Source organism: Xenopus tropicalis, chromosome 6 (genome assembly GCF_000004195.4).
Source record: "Xenopus tropicalis strain Nigerian chromosome 6, UCB_Xtro_10.0, whole genome shotgun sequence".
Lineage (NCBI taxonomy): Eukaryota > Metazoa > Chordata > Amphibia > Anura > Pipidae > Xenopus > Xenopus tropicalis.
In genome coordinates, this window is record NC_030682.2 from 40899135 (window position 1) to 40915574 (window position 16440).

Here is a 16440-nt window from a genome sequence, read left to right on the forward strand (position 1 = left end):
ATCCCCAACCTTTTATACCTGTGAGCCACATTCAAATGGAAAAAGTGTTGGGGTGCAACACAAGCATGAAAAAGATTCCTAGGGGTGCAAATAAGGGCTATAATTTGCTTTTTGGTAGCCCCTATGTGGACTGGCAGTCTACAGAAGGCTCTGTTTGGGTTTTTATGCAACCAAAACTTGCCTCCAAGCCAGAAATTCAAAAATAAGCACCTACTTTGAGGCCACTGGGAGCAACATCCAAGGGTTTGGGGAGCAACATGTTGCTTACGAACCACTGGTTGGGGATCACTGGTCAAACCTAATAGTTTAAATCAGGGATGGCCAATACGTCAATCGCGGTCCACCAGTCGATCCCCCGTGGATTTCTGGTGGACCGCGATCAAGCCGGGGATGTGGAAGTGCTCCGTGAATGCGTACATACGCTGCGATACGTACGTACTCACGCACTTGTGCATTTGGCATCAGTCCGGTCCATCGCGACCAAAGAAAGTCTGGCCACCCCCGGTTTAAATCTTCCATCCTCTTTTCCTCTGCACTCTCCATCTCATTACTGCACTGCATACTCAAGGTGAGACCTTACCAGGGACCTATAAAGGGGCAAAATTATGTTTTCATCCCTTGAGTCAATGCCCTTTTTTTATTTTTACAAGACAGCACTTTATTTACTTTAGTAGCCACAGAATGACACAAAAATCCCCAGATCCTTCTCAATTGAGGGTCCCCCCAACATACTACCATTTAGTGTATAACTTGCATTTATATTGTTCCTATCAAAGTGTAAAACTTTTCACTTGTCAACAGTGAACCTCCTTTTCCATTTTGCTTTCAATTTTGTCAAATTGCTTTGCAAACTAGCAGCATCCTGCATGGAACTTGATTTCAGAAATAGCCCAGAATTTAGGTGATTCAGTTGAGAATGTTTTATGCCCATTGTGATGAAGCACATTTCCATTTTTATTTTTGTGATCCCATTCAAGTTTTCCTTTACAGAAATGAGGAGCCCTAACCTCAAACCATTATCATTGCCCCCATCCACATTTACATCTGCCAATGGCATTATGCATTCAGGAAGGCAGTGTCCCCCTGGCAGCCGCCAAGCCACACGTATTGATCAGACTGCCAGATGGCACAGTGAAATTTCCGCAGCTCCAGGGTCCATAGGCGCTTACATGGCACAGGGTTATGTTGGGTTTGAGTGCAGCTGCTCAACCCTAATTAAATAAACCACTGTCTCCTGCGAATGTTTCCTGCACCGATGTTGTTTCCATACAGGTTGGAACTGGCCAGTGAGTCCAAACACAGGACTGTAATTTTAGAGGCGATCCTGGGATACTATTAGTTATATTACATATGTGCAACACTATATACTGTTCTACTCCAGTTGCCCTCTGTCTACATGTACATGTGCAGCACTATCGCTGCTCCTATCCATCTGCCCCGCTAAGAAAGAGCCTGCCCACCCCAAGCATTCCTACACATACACACTCCCATGCCTCCCCCCCCAAATCCCGAACAAATGAAAGGGTGCCCCGCCTCCGGCCGCACAACTGGACGCATCACACCGGCCGCTCCCTGAAGCCCTTTCTGTAGCTCCTGTAGCCGCTCGGTACGACCCTCACACCCACCCCAGTCCGTAAGCGCAGCTCCACTCGCAGCCCCTCTATCTGTACACATCTGCACCGTCCATGCCCCCTATTACTACAACCTTCACCTCAACTCCTCTCCCCGTTTCTCATGTGGCACTGTGAGGAGGCGGGCTTTTCTCTAGCAGGTACAGGCGCTGGCCACGCCCCTAAGTGACTTCAAACTGTCCCCGCCCACATTCTGGTCACGTGACTGTGACATCACGACCTCCTGAAAGCCGCTCCAGTCTGGCACCCAGTTAGAGTTTACATGTGTCGCTTGTTCCCCTCTCTTGCTAAGCTCTCTCAGCGTGACTGTACATTGCAGGCTGGAGCATCCACTGTGTGGAGCGGAGCCAGCTTGGGAGGTACCATCTACATAGCGGGGAGCGGCTGGAGAAGGACTGGGGGCCAGGCACGGCGCGCTGTGGAGAGACAGAGGTGAGTGCTGTCAGTGGCCGGGAGCGCTATGATTTGTGCCCAGTACGGCAGTGGGAGGAGGAGGAGCTGCAGACATGTGCAGCATATAGAGGCTTAGCGGCTGGACTAAGTATGTTTGCTCGGTGGGCTCCGTGTCACAGGCAGTGCTCCTGTGTCCCCTCATGTCACAAGGGAGAGCTAGCATTACTGGGAGTGCGCGGAGTGTCCATGCTGGCTTATTACCTATCAGCCTAACAAATGGCACATACTTGTCATATGGAAGGGCCCAGAGGGCAGTTGAGCCGCAAGTTCTGCTTTCAGGGAGGGCGCCCTGCGTTATGCGGCTTTTTAAGAGCGACGGTGTCTGTGCGACAGTTAAATACTATTACTGTATCAGGCAACGCGGCCCTCCGTCTGCCTATGAACTGCAACATCGGGGGGAGGCGGACACAGCAGAGGGCTTACTGCATATGTCTGTGTGGCAACTTGTGCTCCTTGCTGTAGCTATGATTTCGCAGTACGCGTCTGTGTGCCTGGATCGTGTGTGTCTTACTGATCCTGTGGCTCTATGGCTTGTCCCTTATCTAACAAGTGCACACATTTCCCCCAGCCCTATAAGCACAAATGCCTCCTGTATCTTGTACAGATAAATCACATTTATGTACAGAAGCACCGAATGCCTGTGTGGAGCCTTGTCCCTTGTGACTGTGGGTACTGTCAGGCTGAATCCGCTGCTTGCAAAAGCCACAGGCTCTGCTTTAGGTGTATAATGTGCCTGTAGCAACGGTTTCCATTAGAAATACCCCTAATACTTAGGGAAGGTATGCAGTAAATGGCATTATTGAAACTATAGTAAAATAGAAAATGATCTAATTCATTTATCTATACTATCATATGCAGTTATAATGAACATTTACTCCTGCCCCCACTTACCTAAATGGTTTATTCTCACTTTTTGTACAGCTCATAAATGTACTTTTTTTGCAACCTTTCAGTGGATATCATGGGCTCTAAAGAATCATTGGCAGCAGATATATCCACTGGAACATTGGCATAGGTCTTAGGGCAGTTAATGAAAATAATGTGGCCTTGTCTCTACTTTAATGAAGAGTAGTATTCACAAAAGCTAAAAATATATTTAGGGTGGGTATTTAAACTATCTGTGGTAAAGGATTTCAGAGCTAGCCAACTCACAGGGACTACAGCTTCTTGGCTACTGAAACTGCACTTCTAGCTTTTTACATTTGAAATAAAAATATTCATACAGAAATGCACATTCCATGCTCAGAATCTGGAAGAAAGCTTTGCAGTAAGTGCTCTGTAAGCTACTGAAGTTGCCAGTAGTTTATTTAATAAATCACTTCATTACCCTTCACCGGTACAAAAAAGCTGTGAGTGTATAACTTACAGAAGGTGTCTATAACCTGGAACAATGCAGTGAGCTTTGCTTGGTCTGTAGGACAAAAGTGCATTATAGTAGTTTTACTTGTGTTTTTTCCTTCAATTTTTATGTTTGTCTACTTTTTTAAAAATGTTGTTATACAAATGCTACAACAGGGCAGTTTTACATTTTGCAGTAAAGATGCTTGAGTAAAGATACATATTCTAACCGTATTATATTAAAAAAAAAAAAATGTGCAGTGCATTATACTCCTCTAAATGTGAAAGGAATTTGCTTTAAAAAGATTTGTTTTGGGCTGTTTTATTAAGATTAATTGAGAAATTTCCCCCAACCCCTACTAGTCCTGCCTATCTGTTCCACTTCCTGCTGCCTCCTTCCCCAGGCAGTGCAGGGGGGCCTGCACAACTCAGCACTCTCACTGAACTGTAGGATAGGAACCAATCAGCAGTCAGGTGAAGGAGCTAGAGAACTAATGCCTGCCTTTGCTTGTGTGACTGCTGGACTGTGATTGGCTCCTACTGTGCTTCCGGCAGGGACCATTAGGACACGCCCACTCCCCATTTGAAACAGGGACTATACCAGATATTTGAGGAACTTCAATAAATTACAATTTTTAAAGTTAATAATTTTTGGCTCAGAGTGAAACCTGACACATGTAAAGCAATCCTTTCCTTAATTATGTTGGATATAAAAAGGGCCCTGAATTAGACTCTGGCAGGGAAAAGTAAAAAATTTAAAGTATTCAGAATCTGCAAGCCTCACACTCATGTAAAGTCCATCAAGTCTTTACAGAACCCATTAGTTTGGGTATATAATCTGCTTTTTGGAATGCTTGGGACCTGAGGTTTTCCAGATAAAAGATATTTCCTCAACGTGGATTACTGTACTTTAAGTCTGCTAAAAATAATCGAAACAATAAATAAACCCAATGGCATTGTTTTGCCCCCAATATGAATTCATGCAGTTTAGTTACCAACAAGTATAAGCTGCTGTTTTATTATTACAGAGAAAAAGGAAATCATTTTTAAAAATAAGACTTATTTGCTTAAATTGGACTTAATGGGAAATGGCCTTCCCATAGTTCTGTGCTTCCTGGATAATGGGTTTCTGGACAAGGGATGCTATACCTGTAGTGGCTATTTAGCCATGCATAGATCATTGGTCTTTTCCTAGTTTTTATCACTCATTACTGCTTGTACTGGAACAGAACTTCATAACTTGAATTACCATTCCCTAAAGGAACCCTTCCAGTGTTTCCGGAAATACCTTTCATCTAGTCTCTATGGATGTCCTCTTGTCACCATGCTTTTGTATTGACCTTGTAAATATCTGTTCTTGTACATCTGTGCTAACATGAAATTGTATATGGTGTCACTAATTTCTCACAGCATTGCAGCACAGCATACCTACTCAGGAACGGGCACAGAGGGGTCTAACAAACAATTCATTTTACATATGCAAAATCAGCCCCCTTGTATCATCTTTTCTTTATATGTGATCTAAAACTTTGCATATATATACTATATCATAAAATGTGGTCACTTAATATATTCTCTTAAAAGTTACTGTTAATAATGGTATTTAAAATAATAATAATGCATAGTATGTTCTTTGGAGTTTTAGGGGGAAGCTTTTACTTCCCATTTAATAAAACTTTTACTTCCCATTTAATACTATAAAAGGACAATAAAAATTGCTGATCCATAATCTTTTTAGCTGTAGCTTAAATATAATATGTTCTGTTTACAGGAATTGTCTTTGTTCCCATCTAGTTTTCTAGTTAGGTGAAGTTTTCCCTTTGCTACCTTATGTGAAATGGTATCAAAGCCTTTGGAAATTCTAATCATCCCAAACCTGACTTACCATTATGGGCATGAGTGAGATCTAAACAGTTATGTCTGATATTGGACCGTCTTTATCAAGTAACGCTAAAAAGGTTAGTGTTAGAGGGGCTTTCCAAGAATGATACCCAACAGAAATAGAAAACTAATGAATAATTGTTCAGCTAAATTAAAAAAAAAAGTATATCAGATCATTCATCTGAGCATGAAATTAGAAAACAATGTGTCTTGCTTTTTTTATCTTGACAAATGTGCATGAAGTGACATTTGTTCAGTTAACTGGCACCTTAATATCTGCTATGGACTGTGTTTCAAGCAGGGTGTCATGATAGTAGCATGCAGCCTCTTGCAAGATTATTTTTCCTTAATTTCACCAGTTCCTAAATTGTCTTTAAGGGCGAAGACGCACAGAGCGATTAGTTGCTACTAATTTGCGCTATGAAAAATAGTAGCAGTTTTATTGACTGGCTGGTAATTTATATGAAGTTTGAGGGGAAACCATTAGTGATGTGTGTGCTGAGCTGCAACCTATGGGATTACCCTTAGGTGGTGGGGGGTTTGAAATATGGGCAACTATTGTGGATTTGTGTTGGGTGCTGGTCAGACTACAACAAGTATTGTAAAACAGCAATCTGGAAGGCAAAGATAGAACATGAGGAGCACATTGTGGCAGAGGCCAAGACTAACCCCAAAAAGTTTAAGTATATTAATAATAAAAAGATACAGGTTGAGGGTGTGGCCCCATTGAGTTATAGTAACAATATGGTTACAGCAGCTATAGAAAAGGCAGATGTGCTAAACCAGTTCTTTTCTCCTGTGTATACAGTAAAGGAGCCAGAGTGCCAAGTCCCACCCAATAGCTGCACTGTTGGCTCAGCTCCAACTAGTCAGTGGTTGACAAAGCATATGGTGCTTAAAAGTGTACACAAGATTAATGTGAACCAGGTACCAGGGCCAATGGAATACACCCTCAGGTTGGTCTCCAGTGTTCAAACGGGACACAGAAGGGCATCTAAGCTGGTAAAGGGTATGGAATGTCTCCGTTATGAAGAAAGACTGGCCAAGTTGGGTCTGTTTACACTGAAGAAGAGACACTTTAGAGGTGACATGATAACTAAATATATAAGGGGATCATAATAACCTCTCTAATGCTTTACTTACCAGTAGGTCCTTTAGACCTATTCAGAAAGGATTTTTTACTGTGAGAGCTGTGAAGTTGTGGAATTCCCTCCCCGAATCAGTTGTGCTGGCTGATACATTATATAACTTTAAGAAGGGGTTGGATGGCTTCTTAGCAAGTGAGGGAATACAGGGTTATGGGAGATAGCTCTTAGTACAAGGTGATCCAGGGACTGGTCCGATTGCCATCTTGGAGTCAGGAAGGAATTTTTTCCCCTCTGCGGGAAATTAGAGAGGCTTCAGATGGGTTTTTTTTTTGCCTTCCTCTGGATCAACTAGCAGTTAGGCAGGTTATATATAGGCATTATGGTTGAACGTAATGGACGTACGTCTTTTTTCAACCTAACTTACTTAATGTTACTATGTATGTTACTGGGAAAATACACTCTACCTCTGCTCCCAAAGTTTTCCTGTCGTAGAACCTTAGAGGATGCACAGAAGTACCATCCAGGCTGCAAAGGCATGGGTACCAGTAGGGTGCAGGTCCTATAGTGGCAATATTTTGTGGGTATGGGTTGGGTGGGAGTTAAGATTTTGTAGGTTAGGGTGCAGGTTGAGTTTTCCCTGACCCACATATCACTAGAAACCAAGCCTTTACTAAAAGAGCCACAGTTTCCCTGTTCTGTTACAGGAGGAACATTTTGGCATTTGTTGTGTCACTTTCTGCCTCTTCGTGCTGCTGTTTGGGTAACCTTTTACATTTCAGAAACTGAATACTATTGGCAATATAGTAGTGTTAAAAAAAAAAAAATCAATATAGAGATATATATAGATAGATATATACAGGTGTGGGACCTGTGCTCCAGACCTGGGGTTTTCCAAAATTAAGAGTTTTTTTTCATTATTTTATTATCCATACCTTAACCCCCATATGTAATAAAAGTTTGGCCAGGAGCAGTTTGCTGTAAAACAGGTAACCAGTAAATGCTGCCTATTGATTGGTTGCCATGGGTTACTGATCCAGAGCAAATTTAGTGTCTTTTATTACATAGCCCCATTCGTTTGCTAAAAAATCATTTAAACATTAATTAAACCCAACAGGATTGTTTTGCCTACAATAAGGATTAATTATATCTTAGTTGGGATCAATTATGAGGTACTGTTCTATTACAGAGGAAATCATTTACAAAAAAAAATAAAAAATTAAACAGATTAAAATGGAGTCTATAAGATATTGCCTTCCCATAATTATGAGCTTTCTAGAGAATGGGTTTTCGGATAATGGAAATGGATATTCTTCTTTTCAAGCATAAAGGTTTTTGTATGTGATTAGTAAGTAGATGATTAGTGACACATTAGTAACATACTGACATACACACTAGTGGAGTGACCCCTGCAAGCTGTTGTGTAGCAGTGCATTCTACAATTGTAACAGCAGGTGTCGCACTGAACTCTGCTGCATCTGCAATCTTGGCTTTCAGATAAGAGTACAGTTTGTCCAGCATAGCGTTTTCTCCGTTTGATTTAGCCTTCTCTTAATTGGCTAGTGGTGCATAGGCCAGGACTGCTGCACAGAATACTTTAACATCTACCTTTATTCTTAGATTGATGCAACCGCGCAGACATGCACTATAATATGTCCCTGTACAAAACAGTAGTGTTCAGTAGTTAATGTTTCTAGTTTGTGTGCATACTGTATGATTAAAAGGCTGCTTAAGTTAAAATATTCAATTTTTTATACATTATAAAGTATTTGTGTAGATATATATATATACTTTTCCAATTTGAACAAAAAAATGTTCCACCCTGTATCAACACAATAACTACTGTGTAAATCTGCAAACATTATTCATTCCCTCGCTGAGAATCCAAAACTGGTTCATCTTGGTTAGAGTGCATTCCAAAGGGATTATGTGGTGAAGGAACACTGGAGTTACACAGGAATAGCATTTATCATTATCTACAAAAAGTGCATTTTTAGACATAAAATGATTTCATGTAGTATAAAGAATAGAAGTTGGTGGATGCTAAGGCATGTTTTATAAAGGCACCATATTGGGTGTTTTTGCTGGATGGGGGTTGGAGGGTCAGTTATTATGAGTGAAAACAAGTAGGATTCATTTTAGGTAAAATTTTCCTTTTATTGAATATATAAGTATGTATGTGAAGTTGCGCGGCCCCCGTTTACCCCAGTCAATGAAAGTACTTTCATTTAAGAGACTTGTATCAAAATGCACTCCTTGCACTTCTGTATAGTTGCACTTGGTGCCTCTCAGTCCTTCCTGCCTTCCGTTAACAGGCGCAGCAGCACTCAATTTGTGACACAGGGAAACCCTGGTGCTACTGCCACCTCCAGACCAGGGGGTAGCTCCAGGGGTCCCTCTGTGCCCTGTGTCAATTGGCACAGTTCAGTAGTGCTGAAAGAATGGTGCACACACATTACTTAATCACCAAACACCAGAGTTTATCCAGCAACTGTGTCCAGTTAGCAACAAAGCACACACGCAGTTGTGTCAATTTTGCCAAATCATACTCAATATTGGGAGTTTTTATAACACATGGGCATTGTATATGTAGGGGCAAAGGAGTCGGCCATTAATATTCAGGGAACCACATATTCTGGTAGCCTATGAGTGTGTAATGTCAGTTTAGTAAAGTACACTAGCTTTTATATTGCAATTATTTATTTAGTTAGTTAGTGTTTTCAGTTTAGTGGGGTGTATAACTTAAAAAATTATGGCATATTTTGAAATATCCTATGTGTATTTGCCTTGTATTATGTATGTTCATTTGTGGCATTACGTTAAATTTTTTAATTGGGTTTTGTACTGCGTTTTTTACTGTTTAACAATCACAGAAGGCTGGTTATGTGCTTTGGAAATATTATGGGTTTTTTTCTGTAATGCGCTGCACTTGGCTCATGCTGGAATCAGCCAATGGAAAAGCTGTCAGTGATCCACAGCATGAGTGTAGTTTGGAGCGAGAAAACAATGTTAGGTTAAAGTGATACTGACACCAAAAAACTACTCTTTATAATATTAATGTACATAAAAAGTTAACTATAGGTCATGTTGATTGTTTTTTGCTGATAGGGCTGCTTTTGTAAGTAATTGTTACTTGAAGTCTTTAAACCTGACTGTTTTGCCAACCTGACTGTCCCTTCTCCACTAGTCAGTTATAGCTTCTAATGCTACTGGACTCCTGCTGCACAAATATGGCAGCCCCCTCACAGGAATTGGATAGGTAATGTAAAAGCATTTGGTAAATACTTATATGGCGAAATTCTATAGCTCATGTAAAGACAATGCTATGGTAGTTGTAAACAACATTTAATTTCTGTATGTCAGTATCTCTTTAAGGAACTGACACATAACCAACTGAAGAATACAGAATATATATAAAACAGATTTATTAGACATTCACTGGGATTTAGTGTTATTTTTTAAATAGTAACTGATCCCCCTTAAGGGTTATGGGGCACGTGGCATTTTCTCTCAGCAGAGAAAAGGCTCATCCGTCTCGTGTAAAGTGACAGGAATGAATTTGCGCCGCCTGTCACTTCACACAGAATCAGGGTTTAAGAGTCCATACACAAATCCTTCGACTCCCAACTCCTCAGTTTATTGTACCCCCATATCTGACTTAAGGCTAATGCCAGATGAGGCGTAGGGCGGATATTTTTGGCAAGTGGAAGAACGCTTGCTGAAAATACCGCCCTACGCCTCCTACATGTGCCTGCACCTGAACAAATGAGATACGCTCGGGTGCAGGCACATGTAGCCAAAATGCGCATAAAAACGTGAGACTTTCAAACTCTCGCGTTTTTATGCGTATTTCCACTACATGTGCCTGCACCCGAGTGTATTCCATTTATTCGGGTGCAGGCACAAGTAGGAGGCGTAGGGCGGAATTTTCGGCAATCATTTTTCCGCTTGACAAAAATATCCGCCCTACGCCTCATCTGGCATTAGCCTCCGGTACCAAATTGTTTGCAACTCCACAGCTCTGGGCAGACATGCATTTTGCAGCAGGATTCATAATTACACTTGCCCTTGTTTAATTAACATAGTGGTGTGCTGCCTGATCCATAGATTCCATAGGGATTGTCCCAGTCACAGCACAAAACCAAAAAGCACCACACAACACCAGCAGTTTTGCTGAGGGCTTACCAACGTTTGATGGGGACACTCGGTCCCATTAACAGGATGATGAAGGAAGGGTGCATCGGGAAAGATAGTGTCAAAGGGTGCTCACTAAGAATCTGCTTTCACCCATGGTACAAAGTCATTTATTGAATTATTTCATAAATCAGCCTGTGCACAGACCATACTCTAAGTAGCAATTACTTTTTAAGAAATAGTGGAATTCCCTCCCTGAATCAGTTGAACTGGCAGATATATTAGATAGCTTCAGATTGGATGACTTTTTAGCCAGTCAGGAAATACAGGGTTAATGAAAATATCTTTTAGCACAGCTGATCCAGGGACTGGTCTGATTACCATCTTTGAGTCAGTAAGGCTGATGCCACACGTGGCGTTTTTACGCTGCGTGTTTTCTAATTCTCTCGGCAGCTGAAAAACGCACAAAATCATCATCCATAGAAATAACTTGAAAAGACTCGAAGCAAACCACACAATGCGTAAATATGCTAGAAAACGCCTCACCACGGATTTTTCAAGCGTTTGCCGAAATACGCCAGTATTTGCACAGCAAGCTATTCCTATGTATACACAAAGGCAGCTGCCAGACCCAGCGGAAATACGCTGCGTTTTTTACTATTTCGCACCATGGAAACGGGATTTGCTACGTCACCAGTACTAGGCTGAAAAACGCCATAGTCAGGGGCTGTGTGGCTTGTGCGGCGTTTTTAGGCTGAGAAAATACGCAGCGTAAAAACGCCACGTGTGGCATCAGCCTAAGGAAGTGTTTCACTCTGTAAAGGCAAATTTGAAAAGATTCAAAAGGGGTTTTTTTTTTTTTGCCTTCCTCTGGATCAACTAGCAGTTAGGCAGGTTATATATAGACATAAAGGTTGAACTCTGTGGATATCTTTTTTTTTTTTAACCTAACTTATTGTGTTACTATATTTTATGTGGTGGTAAAGTTCTGTGGTGACCCCAGAAAACTTACAAATATTGAGTTAAAATATACTCAGGGCAAGTTACTGGGGAGCTTAGTGATTCAGAAATGTTCTTTTCCTAACACTATAAAGTTATCAGTAATTTATGCAATTGACCAACTATTCATCTTTCCATTTATTCCTTAAGTATTTAATTTCTGATGAAATTGCTGTAGCCAACTGGATTCAATTAATCATAGCAGCACATTTGGTAGATTTAAGCTCTTATGATTTCCCTTATACGGATTACATTATAAATGACAAGGGTGGATTAAAGCTGATTTCTATGTAACGATTAAGCCGAAGCCCTCCTGGATCCTCTTACATGCCAGATGCACCAGAACAATTGTTTTTTTTTTGTTTTTTTTATACGTATGTTCCCCATACGTATGTTCCCCATACGTATGTATTTTACATTTATAGACATAAAAAGCATTAATTTCCTTATTTTTCTCCTTTTCATATTTCATACTTTTATTTATTCATGATGTTTGTGAATCCGTGGTACAGTTATGGTTATGGAACCAGTTCTGGTCTTTGATCATGTGATTCATTTCATCTTACGTTAAGTTATATTGGCGATTCGTGGTTTCTCCTCCCAGAACTTGCCTTTATTTGTACATTTGCACATGGCAGATTATTACTGCAAGTATTTTGATTATAGTAAAGCAACACTTGTTATAACGGAGGTGTAAAAAAACAGCAGGTGACTGCCATGCTTAAGCTTTTAAGCGGATTTAAAATTCTGCTCTTGTGAGGATAATGCATTTTTTCATGTGGTGCATTTAGAGATTGTAATAGTATTTTGAAGTCATATATCATTGACATTGAAGCACTGGGACGTTTTGAAATAGTATATTAATTACAGTGATGTACAGCAGTGTGGAGATCATGGGGAGGGGGCACGATTTAATTACAACTTTTAAAAGTTACTTTTTTATTTCATAGGACAGTGGTAGTCAGACTTTTCAGTTCAGGCTCTAGCAACACCTTTGATCTGGGGCCCCTCGTAAATGATGATAAAGGTTAAAAATATGGAAAGCCCTGGTGTATGAGCCATCGTTCTAAGAATGTGTTTTGAGCACAGTGTAACGATATAGCGTATCAAATGCTTTCAATACAGTCTTTGCACTTACTAAGCAGCAGCTCTGCTGTACCTTATGCCAGAGATTCCAGTTATCTGTATAATAGAGCTTTCAGTTGGCACTGTCTGTAACCCATAGGTTGCATGGCTGCTGGATTGTGAACCATTAACAGGATTAGAGTGATTGAGATAAGAAAGCTTAGCCAGGCAAAGGATACTAAGTGTTAGTACATATACAGTAAATAGATATATTATTTTGAAAAAAGGAAATTTGGCTATGTTGGTACTTTTTTAAAGGCTGTGGAACACAGGACTTTGTTGCCTGCACTTAGAGGACATGTAAAGCCTACATTTTCCTACAATGTATATCAGTTGGCCGCACCCAAACCACACCACTTGCTGTTTGCCAGCACCATCACATTTTCCTAAAACAAGTAGAAGCTTTCACCCAGTGGCCATTTTCCCTCTCACACATCTTCAGTGACATTTACGTCTGCAAACAGCACAAATAAATGCTGTAAAGTTCATGGAATGAGGAATACAGGCTTACATAGGCAGAACTCACAATTCCTGCATGGACTAAGCACTGTGATGGTTATACTGAGCTCAGGAGAGGAGGTTAGGAGAAAAAACACATTTCTCCAGCAGAGTGCAGAGCTATAGCATAGTTTCTATGGAAACCAGCAGTGCCATCTCTTCATTGACTGCTAGACAGAAGGGTGTGTAGCTACCTTTGTAGCTGCAGCTGGAATCTGTTCAGCAGTTTCTCTTTGTTAAAAAAAAAAAAAAAAACAGGCTGCTTACCACATTTGTGTGGCCTTTACCAGAACAATGTTGTCCAACCTATTACATGTAGCAGTCCAGTTATGTCATACAGCATGTTGGAGGGCCAGATTGAATTAAATGGTGATGTCATATAGTGAAGTCTACAGAACCTCTGAGCAGACTGGGTGGCCATAAAAATCTTTTGGAGTTCCACATCCAGCCCATGGGCATCCAGTTGGACAGACTTGTGCTAGAACATCAGATAGTTCTGAGTTTGCAATATTAAATGCAATAGCTCTTCATTTTGTAACTATGAATTATTATTTGTTTGTGATTCTAGTCGCTGGCCTGTGTGCTTCTCCTGTTCAAAAAGTGTACTGCATGCAAAGCACCGTGCCGCCATCTTCTTTCTTCTCCTAGGCACCCCCTTCAGCCTTATGGAACAAAAGGGGGCACCCAAAGAAGCAGAAAAAGGTTGTGGCACTACTCCAACAAATTACTCTAACCAGGAGGCCTAACACCTCAGAACAGGGGCTGAGTTAGTTCTCCTTTAAAATAATGATTACATCCTAATTATGTTTGAATTGGTTTTATTGCATTAATAAGCAATTTTAAGAAAGGCATTATTTGCTGTCCTAAGCAGTGAGTGAGTTTATTACCCCAAACAGGCACTTATGCTACACACAAGGCAGCACTGATTAAAAATAATTATCATGTCTGTTTTTTTTGTTGAACACTATGATTAAGTGATCTCCTAAATAAATTGTTTTCTATTTTTACTTGTTCTGTCATGAAGTTTTGCTAGATAGGGTGTTCCATTTACAAGGAATGAGTGTTTATGTTCCACTGTGTTTTGGCACTCAGCAAATGATTTTCTTCTTTGCTTCATTATTTTACTTAAAGGAGATGTAAGCTTTAGAATCGCAAAATAGCTAAAAGTTAATGAACCTTTACTATATATTAGGGCTACCTAATATGCTCAATTATCTTCTTTATTGGCTCTCCTCAGCATCTCTCCAGGTGCTGTTTCCCCTAAAAAAAAAGCACCTTGTTTAAATCTAGCTCACTGCGCCAATTTCCCCGCCTCCCCGTTAGTGATGTCAGCAGGCACAGGTCTATGTGCACTTTCTATAAGGAGTGATTGTTTCCATTCAGGCACGCACAAAACAATATTAGATTGAATGCACATAGAAAGGTATATCATTCCAGGGACTATTTAAAGTCATTTTAGAGAAAAGAAAAAAGGTTTACTTATCCTTTAATATTATCCTAAACATTTTAGACTTGGATGAGCAAGATCTTATAGGCAAGCAAATATTTTATTTCCTCCCAGAAACATTGTATCCACATAGATTGTACCAATAAATTATGTATATTAAGTATTGATGGATTCAACATAATTAGCGTTGCCCACTGTGTTTGATCATCTTAAAGGAGTAGTATGGCTGTGGTTGGATGCCCACAGTTAACGAAAATGCTAAAATTAGAAAATGTTACACAGTGTTTACACAAGCCAAAAGCATATACAAGGGATCCCTGAGAACAGACATAAGATAGCAGTGCAGTACCTGTATAGGCAGTTTTGTTTTTGACAGTGACATTTTTATTTTCCGCAAAAAGAACCGAGGAATTTTATTCTGTAGGGAGGGAGACTAACATTTGGCAGCCTTTCCTTGTCCTTTTAAAGGTGTGGTTCACCTCTAATTTTTAGTATGTTATATAACGGCTGGTTCTTAGCAACTTTTCAAATCGCCTTCAGTTTTTATTTTTTATCATTCTTGAATTACTTGTTTTCTCTTCTGACACATTGCAGCTTTTAAAGGCCAGCAGCCAAAAGCCTATTGTTCTTTGAGGCTGCAATTTCATTGTTTATTGTTACTTTTTATTACTTATCTATGTATCTATGTATCCACTCTTCTTCAAATTCCAGTTTCTCATTTGAAACCACTGCCTGGTTGTGGGGTAATTTGAACCCTAGCAACCACATAGCTGCTAAATTTTCAAACAAGAGAGTTGCTGTATATAAAGCTAAATAATTCAAAAACCACATATAATAAAAAAAAAATGAAAACCAATTGCAAAAATGCTTTAGAATAACACTCTCTACAACATACTACAACAAAGTTAATTTAAATGTGAACTGCCCCTTTACTAGTTAGCTCTGAGCTGATCCCACACATGTACTGTACTGTCTGAAGACAGAAAAGGATTATTATTGAAGCTAGGCTTAAAACATAGTTAAAGCCAATATTTAGTATTTATGTTGTTAATTCTGTTGTTTTTTTTGTTCCAGCAATGCAGCAAGTTTTGGACAACCTGACAGACCTGCCAACTTCAACTGGTGCTGAAGAAATTGATATTATTTTCCTTAAAGGATTAATGGAAGACCCAATTGTAAGATCTCTTGCAAAGGTATTTTGTTTCCCAGGCATATGCTGGGGTGTCATGAGAGTGCATTTGCTGATATTCATATATGATCTAATCAGTGATGTTTTACTGTGTTTCTAACTCTAGTCCAATAAGCTTGTTCTTACTAACCAGGCAGTAATTACACTTAGAACAAGGTCTGACCTTCACATGTACAACAAAAAAGCCTTAGCATGGCCACATCATTAAACATAAAACATATTAATATTAAAAGAGCAGGAAAGTTACAATGACTGGGGGTGCCAAATGCCCCCCCCTCAATGATTGTAATCATTTACTTGGTACCCAGGTCTGGTGCTCCCTGCACCTGCCCGGGGTTCATGCAACGGCACGTTCTCTCATCTGTCTTCTGAATCCCAGGGCCAGCACATGCGCAGTAGAGTGAAAAAAAGGTTTTCTTGTTTAAGTTCAGGTTTTCAGTCTACTGTACATGTGCAAGCAGCGTGAAGGCAGAAGAAGGAAGAGAAACGATCGCTTGTAGGTACCCCGGCCGGTGTGGTTTTCTGCTAACTTCTGCACCAGCCCAGGGTATCAGGTAAGTGATGACAGTCACTGGGGGGTGGCCTAACATTTTGGCACCCCCCAGTAATTAGACCTCTCCTTCTCCCTTAACTAACATAATTTGTAAATTAGCAGTGAGT

At 40.3% G+C, this 16440-nt stretch overlaps 1 protein-coding gene across 2 annotated transcripts in view; it reads left to right on the plus strand.

The window, feature by feature from the left end:
* Window positions 1-1816: 1816 nt before the first annotated feature.
* mpp6 (membrane protein, palmitoylated 6) overlaps window positions 1817-16440 on the plus strand; it is a 32920-nt gene continuing 18296 nt past the window's right edge. Inside the window, exons 1-2 of one of the 2 annotated variants that reach the window (XM_012964770.3) lie at window positions 1817-2063; window positions 15666-15766. In XM_012964770.3, the coding sequence (XP_012820224.1) occupies window positions 15668-15766 (99 nt within the window). In that variant the 5' untranslated portion in view covers window positions 1817-2063; window positions 15666-15667. 2 annotated transcript variants of the gene reach the window in all.